Source organism: Octodon degus, unplaced genomic scaffold, assembly GCF_000260255.1.
Source record: "Octodon degus isolate 3935 unplaced genomic scaffold, OctDeg1.0 scaffold00003, whole genome shotgun sequence".
Taxonomy (NCBI): domain Eukaryota; kingdom Metazoa; phylum Chordata; class Mammalia; order Rodentia; family Octodontidae; genus Octodon; species Octodon degus.
This window is the reverse complement of record NW_004524579.1, coordinates 35,840,228-35,852,240: the sequence shown is the minus strand read 5'-3', so window position 1 is coordinate 35,852,240 and position 12,013 is coordinate 35,840,228. Positions and strand designations below refer to the sequence as shown.

The 12,013-nt window shown below is 49.6% G+C and overlaps 1 protein-coding gene across 1 annotated transcript in view; it reads right to left on the bottom strand.

The window, feature by feature from the left end:
- Onecut2 (one cut homeobox 2) overlaps window positions 1–12,007 on the bottom strand; it is a 47,583-nt gene extending 35,576 nt beyond the window's left edge. The window contains 3 exon segments of the mRNA XM_004623686.3: window positions 11,080–11,755; window positions 11,757–11,779; window positions 11,782–12,007. Coding sequence (XP_004623743.2) covers window positions 11,080–11,755; window positions 11,757–11,779; window positions 11,782–11,992 — 910 coding nt within the window. The 5' untranslated portion in view covers window positions 11,993–12,007.
- Window positions 12,008–12,013: the final 6 nt, after the last annotated feature.

The window sequence follows — 12,013 nt, the reverse complement described above, 5'->3', positions numbered from 1 at the left end:
ATTATTATTATTATTATTATTATTTTTAGAACCGAGGATTGAACTCAGGCCCTTGAGCTTGCCAGGGAAGCACTTATTCCACTGAGCCATCTCCCCGGCCTGAGAATTTTGTTTAATAGAGTGAAGACCATGTCTTCAAATACTAGTATCATTCAGGTGGGGAAACAAAAACACCCATTTGTGTGTACTTGGAGATGGGGCGACCAGAGGGAAGCTCAAAGGGAAATCCCTAAATCTAAAAGATCATGTTGAGAGTGCCAATCGGTATGGGCAGTAAATAAAGGAAGAGGAAAGGAAAAATTTCTATCCTCCATCCTCCATCCCCCACTCCCTCACACCGCACTTCGGAAGACAAGGGCGTTTATTTAGCATTTTTGTCTTCTCACCCTGAGGTACCTCCTCTCCTTTTTCTTTTTAGCCCGGGAGATAGCTCAGTAGAATAAGCTCTCGCCTGGCAAGCGCAGGGTCCTGAGTTCAACCCCTGGTACAGCAGAAAAAAAAAAAAGTCTTTTTCTTTTTAAATCGCTGATCTCACAGAGAACCCAAGAAGCTCGGAAGGCGCAAGAGAATCTAAAGTCTTGGATCAGTCCCGGACGCCCTGAGCTGCGGAACTGAAGCTGGTGGTCAGGCTTCGTCCCAGGAGCGGCGGTCATCTGCGGGGGCGGAGAGTGATGCGCCTGGTGGCCTCGCGCAGTGGCGGGCCAGCCCTCCGCGGTGCTGTTCATGGTGCTGAAGTCTCGTCTGGAGGATGTAATCCACCCACAGGCCTGGGCCACTAGGGACTCCCGGCAGAGAATGACGCGGGGCGAGTCTGGAAACAACTGCCGCTTACAGAACTATAGCCAGCTCCACAATGTGGCTTCACCCTAACGCAATGGCTCCTTCTTCTGCAATGGCAAAATGGCTGGCTCACTTTTTCCTCCTTCGGGGATTTCACAGATCCCATCTGGAGCTTGCTGATTTGGCATACGTGTCTCTTTGGCTAATTCTAATTCTCTCCTACTCTCTTCTACACGCAGTACCCTACTTCAAAATTTTTTAAATGTTTTATATATTTGGCACAGGGTCTCACTACACAGCTCGGACTCATAGTGATCCTCCTGTCTCAGTTTCCCCACTGCTAGGATTACAAGCATGTGTCATCATGCCCTGTTTCAGCAGCTGGCTCAGCGCACCTGTTCTGAGGCCGGCGGTACTGGGGATCGAACCCTGGTCCTTGCACTTGCCAGGCATGTGCTTAGACCGCTGAGCTATCTCCTCAGCCTTACAATCCCGTAGCTTTTCAGGGCACTTTACATTTGGCACAACCCCCAGCACCATGGAGTGAGTTACTGGTCCACACATAACCTTTCCTCTTCTCTCCAACATGTATTTCTTGCTTTTCCTATCTCTCTTCCCCCAAACACCTCCTAATTAAGCAGAACACTATAAACTCAGTGAGAAAGTGGGCAAATCACCTCATCTATGAGACAAACTGACTGGATTCTCCTCGACTATGAATTAGAAGTGGCATAGGTTAGCATACTGAGTAAGTAGGAAAAAGCTCCATAGCATACTTTTTTTTTTTTTTTTTGAGAAAGCTAATGTTTGCATAGGTGATCTGGAGGTTGGAGAATGGGGACACAGATACTTGGATGGAAGTGAGGGAAGTTCAGATCTTGCTGCAGGGCAGGACTGAGTGCAGTTCAAAGACTTCCAGCAGGTGGCCTTCTGGGTCGTGGTGCTCTTGCTGGAAGCAATGGCTGCTGCCATTCACGTTAAACCCTCCCTCTCCCAGCAACCCCAGCCATGTGTGGAGATCTGCCCTCCTTTTGCTCCAAGTACTTATCCAGACTATATTTCTGCTAAAAGCACCGAGTGTGCAATTCTATTTACTGTAATGCACAGTAATGAAGAAAACAAATAGAAAAGAGAGGATCAGTGTAAGGATTTTTTTTTTCTTGACGTGATTGATGCTTAGATCAAAACTGTTTAATCATCAATAACATGATTCAGCAGTTGGGAAATATGAACACATTGTGCAACTACTCGCTTTGGTCAAAGTGCTAGAAGGGGCTGATAGGACTGGGCCAACCCCCAGAGAGGACAGGACCGGCAGAATGCCCCTTCTTTCCTACAGACAAACTGGATCTGCACACAGACTGACTGGTGTGTCCTTTGTCTTCTGCAGCACACATGCAGTTGGGCTGGGGTTAAAGGCAGTTTGCGAGGAACTCCAATTGAGTAAACAAAAAATGCCTTGCCTTGTTCTAATGGAGCACATTATTCCAAGGCCTAAGCCTTCATCCAGGCCCCTGCAGCTGCTCTGCAGGTCAGTGCTACCAATAAAGCAATTAGCCAATGAGAAAACTCTTCTTCCCTGAGGGGAACTTGAGGGTTTTGTTGCAATTGCTGCACTTTGCTTTGGGTTTTTAAACAGGCAATCCAAGTTGATCTGAGCCTCTCATCAGACTCTGGGATAAAGACAGTGAAATTGTGTGTTTGCTGAGTGTGATATTTTAAGGGCCTGGTCCCTTGTTCAATACAGCCTGGAGAGCTCACTGCTTCCTGTTCAATTAACCTGAACCATAGCTGAACTCTGCCCTTTGAACTCTTTCAGCAGATAAATACATTAGCTCACCTAAGGAATCATTAATATTTTTCAATCACATAAAACAAACATGAATTTCCAAAAAAAAAAAAAAAACCAACTCAAGAGATAGCCAATTAGGTATAGCTCATGCACCATGCTGAAAAAAATACAATGAATGGATATTATTTACAGCGTAAAAAGGGGCCAGAGAAGAGATGAAATGGATCATACTAACAGTTTTAGAGACAAGGAGACTTCCATTTTCATATCTATAAGAGGAATGCTGGGCAATATTTGGGAAATCCTGTTCCATTTATACAGTTTTATAAGAAAAACTACCAAAAATAAAAAAACAACCTTTTTTTTTTTTTTTTGGTGGCACTGAGGATTGAACTCATGCCCTTTACCTTACCTTTTTACTAGCTTCTACCTACGTCAGAAGACAAAACTCTAAGCCTCCTTTCTTAAGTGACTTGTGTTCATGTTCGTATGCAGAGCACAATTAAATGCACTTTTAGAAACAATTCTATACCTGATTTTCTGCAAATGAGCCAGCAGCATTACTGTTGTTTAGTGATTTGGCTTAAGTGAATAAAATTTGTGGCTTGATTGAAATAATTATATAGTAGAAAATGATATTCCTAAAACACTTTATGCACATAAGTGAATTTTTCTTTATAGAAAAAAAGAAAAAAATGTTAAATGCATCTGTTTTTGCCTTTATCCCTGCATGTCATCTTAGAAGAATGAGAAAAACATCCCCCAACTGGATCATTACACATTTCAGCTTGATTCAATTTCACTTCCCACAATTCTGTCTCCTGACCCCCTCTCGCCCCACCCCCTTTTCATTTTTGTTTGGTTTAGAGTGTGGGCTTAATGCCCAGCTATCCTAGATGAGAACACTTAAAGGAATATCACAAGCACGAAGGGTAAATCTATTGAACGAGGGTCTTTAACTATGTGGTTTCCTTAAAGGGAAAGGTTGGATCAATAGGATCAATATGAAAGGTTTCCCTGGCCCTGCATAAAAGGGTAAGGGCTTCTCTTTTCACTGGTTTAACTTTACTCTTTGACAAATGCAAATCAATGGATCTGTGTTTACAACAGATTCACTAACAGACTCAACTTGGGCAAAGCCCAGAGCCTAGCCCTCCAGGGTAGGGAGCCCAAGCTTGCTGCAGAGGGGATGCTCTAGGGCACAGTTTTGAGCTCTGAACTCTAGGGCTGAGGGGAGGGCAAGCTGGTGACAGCTACCAAGCATCATTAAAAGATGAGGCTTGTTCCCCTTCCAGATCCTGCTGCATGTGACCTTTCCGAAGAGGGAAGCCAAATGGCTCACCAAAAATGTTCTTTTGAGGAGGCCAATGGCAAAATAAATGTAAAGCTCACATTCTTAGATCTTGTGAGCAAACAACCTGCTTCCTGTCAATACAGATCTTGGAGGCTAGCTGCACAGAGCAAGCTGTGGTGAGGTATCTGCAATTATAGCAGGATAATGATCTGAGCTGTAGTAGTGGTCTTTCTCTCCCTTCTTAGGTGGTAACTGGCTCATTCTAGTAATGACAAGGCAAACCTCTACAACTGCAGGCTTTTTCCTTTTCCTTTTTCCCTTTAAAAATGTGTGCTTTCCAGAGATTACATGACTTCAAGTCAATACCAGTTACAAAGAAATTATTTTTCTTCCTGCAGGAGAAAGTATATGTATATTTGATTACAGGAGCCAAAGTCCAGTGCTGATTAAATTACGTTGGAGGTGTGCTCCCAACCCAAACAAAGTCTGCTTTCTGCTAAGAGAGTAATGGATCCTCAAACGGTGTAAGAGGCGCCAAGGTGGAATGAAGAGCCACCCTGCCCTGTAGGACAATTTGTGTGGGACAGTTTTTCATAATAAATTCCCACAGCTTCTAAGAATCCTACTCTGTAAAAGAGACTATCTTTACCCATACAGCCCATGGCCTGCCTCCAGACCTTGCCCCTCTGTACCATGCCAGGCATCAGATAGCAACAGACTTACCTACCTCCCCCTTCTCTCCTCCTACAAAGCCCTGTGCACTTTGGACAGTCATTGCCTTAAGTGAGATTTGGAAATTAAAAAGCCTTTCCCAGGGAAGAGGGCACAGCAAGAGGGGAATACGATGACCAAAATGCAATATGTATATGTACAATTGTCTGAGATGAATGTAACTACTGTATGTCAAAAATACATAATACTACTAATAAAACAAAACTGAAACAAAAAGCTTTCCCCATAGGCACTGAGGTTGGCCATAGGGAAAAATTGGATGAGGAGAAGTAATGAAGCCCCTTCCCATGGATAAGGCAGCTCTGTCTCCAGGCCAAGCAGAAATGATCCCACAAGACTTCCTCATAATGGACTCCTTACTCAAAAGGTGTTACCTTCTGGAAGAGTGACTTTCTTCAGGTTAAAGGGAAAAGGATTCCTAAAAAGATCAGAGGAAACATAACCAGAGAATCTTCTAGATGAAGTTTAAGGCCCAGGTTACCTCTATCTGCACTCTTTTCCCCAGGGCCATTTATCCAGGCAATTATTTCTATCTATGCCCTCTTCCTTTCTCCTCCTTTGGCAAATCTCCAGAAATGAAATCTCTCTACTTCTTCTTGGGGGTTTTTAATTCCTCCAGGGACCCCATACAGGAGACCACTTTTCATGAAGACAGCTTCTGCCAACTCCAACCACCAGCCCTGGTGTGGGGTCCAGAACTTTATTCTAAAAGGTCTCTAACCCTATTCCTCCAGATCACATTTAGAAATGGGTCAGAGAAAGGGGAACTCTCTCACACATAAAGAAGTAACCCTACATTGAAGTCCTAGCAAGCTGGCCCAGGATCCTGTTGCCTCTGAGAAAACCTGGCTCAAGAAGAGAGGGGAGAAGCTGTTAAGACTTGTTTCTCTCTGTAAGGAGAAAAAAATCCAAGGTAACCCATTTACTTTCTGCCCCACCCCCACCACTTGTGAGGAATCCTGCTCTGTCTTGGAATTACACAATAGAGACAGAAGGTGATCTAAGACTTCACTTTCCACAGGCCCACTCAGCTCCCCCACAGCCTAAGATTCCAAATGGGGCTTTTGGGAGAGGGGCCCAGTTGCCTTACAGCAGAAGGAGACTGTATATGATCCTCAGTGGCCTAGTGGCCTAGTTTCCCACGGCTTTTAGGAGCAGAGCAGGGTACTTCCCCCGACTAGGAACCCAGGCAGTGCATTCAATCTCCCTTAGGAAAAGCTATTGGTGGAAAAATGGGAAAGGAACGCCCGCTCACCCTCTGCCAAAGCTGAAAGCAAAACAGCCCAGGAAGTGTCCCACATTCCTTTCCCTCCTCTCTCTCTCTTTCCTTGTTGCTCCTGAAGAAAGACACTCCTTTCTTTCCAGAATGAAATTTTCTCTTGGAGGAAAAAAAATGCATTTTTCCAAACTGAAGGATATTTAAACTTAAAAAAAAAAAAAAAAAGCAATGGAGTTCTCAGTCTGTCTCCCACTACAGTCCCAACTCTTTCAGTCTTTGCATAAAATTCACTCCAGTGTTCCTTCTGGACATGTATGCCCGGCCTGCCAAGGAATGGGTTAGCAGGGTGTGCTGGTAACCCGCAAGGGCAGAAGGAAGAGCTGAAAAGCTCTTTCTCTCCATTTAGTTTTGGTGTCTCTGAGACCCCCCCCCCCACTTAGCAGGGGCCTCCGACCCTCCCTCAGAGCAGCTGGGAAGGGGTACGGTGGATGCTTTCCTGCGGCTTTTCCTATCCCTCTACTCTAGCTGAAGTAGGAGACAAGATTCTTCCCAGGTTGTCCCAATTTGGCCCAAACAGAACTGACCATTCTGAGGGATCCTCTCGACGTTTGTCATTGGGCGTCATTTAATTGCTAACTGCATCCCAGAAAGCACCCTGCGAATGGGCCTTTTACAACAGAAACAGGTAAGTACAGAGTGGGCCGTGGGCGCATTTGTCAGACAACTTTAAGCAAACCATCTCCAAATGTGGTCCTTCGCGCATATTGAGAGTGAACTTAGAAACCTTTCTGGGCTTTCCAGGAAGATTAAAAACAAAAGTCGGTCTGAGGAGGCCTGTCGAACCAGAGGTGGTCACGGGCAACCCAGGACAGGCAAAGTTGGGTGAGCTGGGAGCCGTTCTATACTGCGATCCGGCGGCCCGACCTGCGGGAGAGGGTGGAAGCCTTGCGAGAGGAGAAAACCCTGGCGCGCAAGGAGCTGGCTAGGGCTGCTCATGGGAGGAGTTGCGGTCAGACCTGAAAACCCGGCCCCAGCGGGAAAGCGGCTCTGCGGAGCGCCGGCAGCCTGGGCGCTGGCGAGCTTTCTGCTGGGAAGAGCGCGCCGTTGGACTTACTGGAAACGCGCCGGATCAGGTTCCAGATCAATGAAATCTGGGTCCACACGTTTACGTTATTGTTGCCAGCATTAATGCTCTTTTAATCTTCTAAACATTATCAGCATCGATCTCCTTCCATATACACATTTGTTTGAGAAAGTGACAGAACCACACGGTGGAAAGCCTGGAATAAAAATAAATGCATGGCCTCTAGAGTGGAGGGCGCTCAGCGTCCTGGGATATTTCTCGCCTGGGCTCCCTCCCTCCTTGTCCGTCCTCCACCTCCTGCTCCCGCCCACCCAAACGCCTGTTAGGAAGGCATTCTCCCGCTCTCCGACCTGACCAAGCAAGGAAGGTAGCAGGCTTTTCAATTATTAATCCGAGGCATACATATCGCCTGTTCCGTAAGGGCGTGGGTTGTGTTGGGCCTCTACGGTAGCGATCCTCCACTAAACGGCAGGCAGAGGCAGGCTTGGGCCGCAGCTGGCCGGAAAAGCAAGAGAGTGGGTGTGGATGGGGGAGGGAGGGAGAGGAGTGGCTACAAAGGAAGTCCCCTAATTTATCCCTTGGATTCTGAGACGCCCTTGGTCCAACCTGCCCAGGGGTATTCTTGGTGCAGCGTGGGGGCAAGCACGAACCCGGTGCCCCCAGCAGGAACTCACTGCCCATGCGGTGCTCCACCGTAGCAGGCGCCAGGTGGGACGCCTGGATGGTTAGAGGCCATCAGCCAACTGAGTTGACTGCAGCCTGCCTTAGCAACTACTTCCTAGCAGAGGCTCCGGACAGAGCACTAGTGAATTAGGGTTCACGGGAAGTGGAAACTTCAGTGCCAATGCAAGGAAGCTCCGCGGGACGCACCCTTCGGTTCTTGCTTGGGTTTTCTCAGTTCTTCCTCGCTCCTGTTTGTGCTTGGTGCAGATGCCTCTCGGGCTCAAAGCCGGAGTTGTGTGCTTGAATTCTATGGAATCTGTCCTCGCTGTCTCTTTCCGAGTTAATAAAACCCATTCTGCTCAGGGGCAGGCCGTGGGGACCCCAGAAGAACCGACTGCTGGCTTCCAAATAACGGCTGCCCTGGCTGCCCTTTCCGAAGGGAAAGGGAAACTGTGCATTTGGAGTTTATTTCTCTGAAATGTGGTGTCTGGACCTGGGTGTCCCCCAGGACTTCTCCTTCCCACTTTAAAGTATCACGCTTGGCTGCAGCGGAATACAACCTGGAAACGCAGGAATGGCAGAAGGGTCCTGTCTTGGTAGTGGCGCGAAGTACTTGGCCCAACAGTGGGATTTTTGGCCACCGGCTGACTCAGACTTGACTCTGAGGTCCCTAAACCCCTTACTCTGCCTGGAACACTAGTAGGACCCAGAGGGACCCAAAGTGAGAAAAAGAAAGGAAAGTGAAAGGAAAACGATTCAGATCTGGGCAGGATGGGGGCTGGGCAGTGGGCCCAGCTCAGCCCAGTTTACCCCTGGGACTTAACCCGGGTGGGCCCTGGCGGCTGCCGGTAGGGATTCCGATCGATAGCCCAGGCGGAGAAAGCCTCCGCTTTTCTTCTCCATTTGCTTCTGTCCCTTAGCGCTCCTGAGCACATAATACCTACTTACCAGTCCCAGTTTCTGAGTCAGTTTCTGAAGAGACTGATCTACTGACCCCAAACTCAAAAGCCTTCTATGTAATAATAACCACTCAACACACTTGTAGCTGCTGATAAAATGGCCAGATAAAAAGGCTAAAGCCCTTGTCCCTTTTCAACTCGGTAATAAAACAGGCACACATTTGAATGCTTCAGCAAATCGGAGTTCTCAGCCGCAGAACTCGCTCCCGGGAGGAGGCGTTCCCTCTTTGCAGAAAAGCCCGCCCTGCTCGGTCAATGCTTTTTGGACACCTGCCCTCCAGAGTCACCCCCATAACTTCCAAAATGCCACATGCTTCCTCACCCCACCAATGCTTGGTGCCTTTTTACAAGCTAATAGTACACACTTTCCTTGCGCTTTTAGACTTATACAGGCAGCAGGCACGTGTTTTCAAAATCCGTGTCCTTTGCGCGACAGGCGTGAGGGGGCGGCAGCGCTCTGAGATCTGCCTGGGAATAGCTGTCATTTTGCCTTTAACTGTACCCCCAAGAGCAAGTTCTTTCTGTCCCCCATTCCACTGCCCAGGAAACCAGACCTTGCTGTAGTCGGCCTAGGAAGGCCTGTAGCACTTGGGGATAATCTAAAACAAAGAGGTGCGTGCCGTACTGCATGGGGTTGTCAATAAGCATCCAGTTTATTTCTCCTCACCTCATGTTTGTCACGAACCAAGAACAAATCTGAGAATCATAGGAGAGGATGAAGACTTAACTAAAAAAGACAGAGAGCGATCGAGCAGGGAGGGAGGGAGGAAGGAGAGAGAGAGGATATGAATGAATAAACAGCAGACTTATGAACTGACTCAAAAGTATCCAGAGCCCAACGATTTGGGTGGGGGAAGCTCTTTGGCGGAAAGATGGTCTTCACCTCCTTAAATCACTAGGAGGAGGTTACTGAGTGGAGATGGAAATCCCCCAGCAGCCGGCCAGGGAGCAGGCTGTCAGAATGGAAACGCCCCCTCGCCAAGTTGGAGTGCATATGCTGCCTGTCACATCCGGCAGCCCGGTCCAGCGCAGGGTAGTGCACCCTACAAGCTGGATCCAGCGGCGCAAGAAAAGCGCCGGAGAGCATGAGTGGGAGCCTAAGCTCTCAGCTCCGAACGCGCTTTATGCGCGCGGGTTTGCAACGGCGCGTGTTCAAACATTCACACTATGCAAATTAGTGACATCGAGAACTGAATTGTTTTCTCGGAGCACAAGTTTGACTCCCGCCCCCAGAAGCCGAGAGAAGCTGCCTTTACGGATTTGCAATAGGGTATCGTACGTCTTCTTCAGTTGGGGGTTCTGGACACTCTGTCCCTGTTGTTCCGTGCTTCAGTCCTGAGCAGTAGACAGGCGCGCGGCGCGGGGTCTTCGAGCATAAAAGTGCCATAGTTACACACCAGTCGCAGCTAGTGCTGCGTCTTTCACCCTGGCTCCCGCGCCCGCCTCGCACACGGGAGGTTTCTGCGCTCCTAGAACAATAGAGGGTTGTACCTCGCGGCTCCGCCGCTAGAGGAGGCACAAAGAGCCGAGCCCGCTCCAGAACAATGTAACCCGCGCGTCGACCCGTCCCCTCCCGTGGACACCCAGCCCTCCCCGTCGCCTGGCCAAGCGCACAATCAACGCCCGCTTAATGCAAAGGCGGAGCTTGCAGCCTTCGGCCGAGATGAATTAACTGCATCTTAATTTCTTGAGCTCTTAGCTTCTGCCAGAGTCCCACCACACCTCAGCAAATCCTAGTCAACATCAGAAGCATGGCAAGGACGGCTGGGGAGTGAGGCAGGGTGTTTGGGCTGAGTCTCTCCTCTTTCGTCCTCCCAAAGCGATGAATATACAAGTCCCAACCTTCGTCCTTGTACCCTCCCCTTGCTGTAGACACTGACAACGAGCTGGCCAAAGCTCGTTCCTTGAGTCAAGCCAGGTCACAAAGTCCCTAGGCAACACTAAGGCAGAGATGGACTCCGGGAGTGGTGGCATATCCTGTCTTTGGCGTTGCCCAGCCGACAAGGTTATGTCTCCCACCAACGACCAAAGAATTTGACTGATATAATGGGTAGGAGGGGAGCGGAGAGAGCGCTTGTTTTTTCTCTCCCAAGAAGCAAAGCTCCTCACTCACTTCCTAGAAAGATGAGGCAACCTAGAAATCTGAAATGTGTTGTCTAAGAGTTCCAAGTGCATAAGGCTGAGAACCATCCCCTGTTTTTGATGCATCCTGGAAAGGAGAACTAGTGGAGACCGCGCCCCCATCCCGTGTCTTACTGCTAGGAAAAGTCAGAAATAAGGGCAAAGGTTGGCACACTGGGAAGACAGCAAATGAAATCAGGGGGTGGCGGTACATGAAAGCTCAGGGACAAGAACAGAGAAATAGGAGGAGGAACAAGTGAAAAAAGAAAAGGGAAAACAGAAGGAAAGATAAAATGGAAGAAAAAGAAATAGAGGCAAAGAAAGAGGAAACGTGTAAGGGAGATGAAGAGAAAACAGAGGAGTGAAGGGGAGTTTGGACTTCAGTCCTTAGCCTGTCCCCAACAGTCTGGCTTCTGGCTGCGCCCCTGGGCTTACCTGCCAGGCGTAAGGCAGACATACGCTGGAACTCAGGCTCCTGCAGCCACTTCCACATCCTGCGGAAGGTCTCCCTGCCAGATTTGAGTTTACTCCACGGTTTTGGATTCCGGAGCAGGTCGGAGAGCGTCCCCTGAGAACGGCACAGCACCCTCTGAGCGAAGATCGCCTGTGGGATGCTGTAGCGCTTCAGCTCTGCGGTGATGCGCTGGGCAACCTCTTTGGTGTTGATCTCCTCCAACTGGCCTGATGTGGCTACCTGCGAGCCCGACGAGGAGGACGGGGGACGCTCGCGGCTGGGAGCCAGCACTGGCCCGTGGGACTGAGTGTGGCTCGGGTGGTGCAGACCATTGAGGTGGGACATCATGGCCGCGGGCGGGGTGCCAAGGCCTCGGGACAGGTGTTGCTCACCGCGGGTCAGCATGGCAGTGTGGTGCGCGTCAAAGTTGGGGCTGAGCATTTTGTCGTGGCCCGGCGGACCGTAGTTGGGCAGGCTCTGTTGCGCATTGTGGAGGCCGCCCAGCCCGTTGCCCAGCGGCGTAGCAGCCAGCGGGGACAGGCTCTGGCTCATGCCGGGCATCTCCTTGTAGGGGCTGTAAAGGTTGTTCATGGCCGGAAGCCCGCGCTCGTCGCGCATGAGGGTGAAGCTACCGCTGACGTTGCCCGACAGACGCTGGTGGTGGTGGTGGTGGTGGTGGTGCGGGTGGTGGTGCGGGTGCGGGTGGTGGAACTTGTCCGAGACTGTGGAGATGGGTGGCAGCGGCTGGAGCGGCGTCAGCGTGGTGTAAGTGTTGCTCATGCCCATGCCGGGCGGCGACGAGTCGCAGGACATACTCATGGCATGGTGCAGTGGGATGGAGAGCTCGGGCCGGTAGTCGCCGCCATCCAGGATCGAGGCCATGCTGGTGACCATGGCCGAGCGCGATGCTGCCGC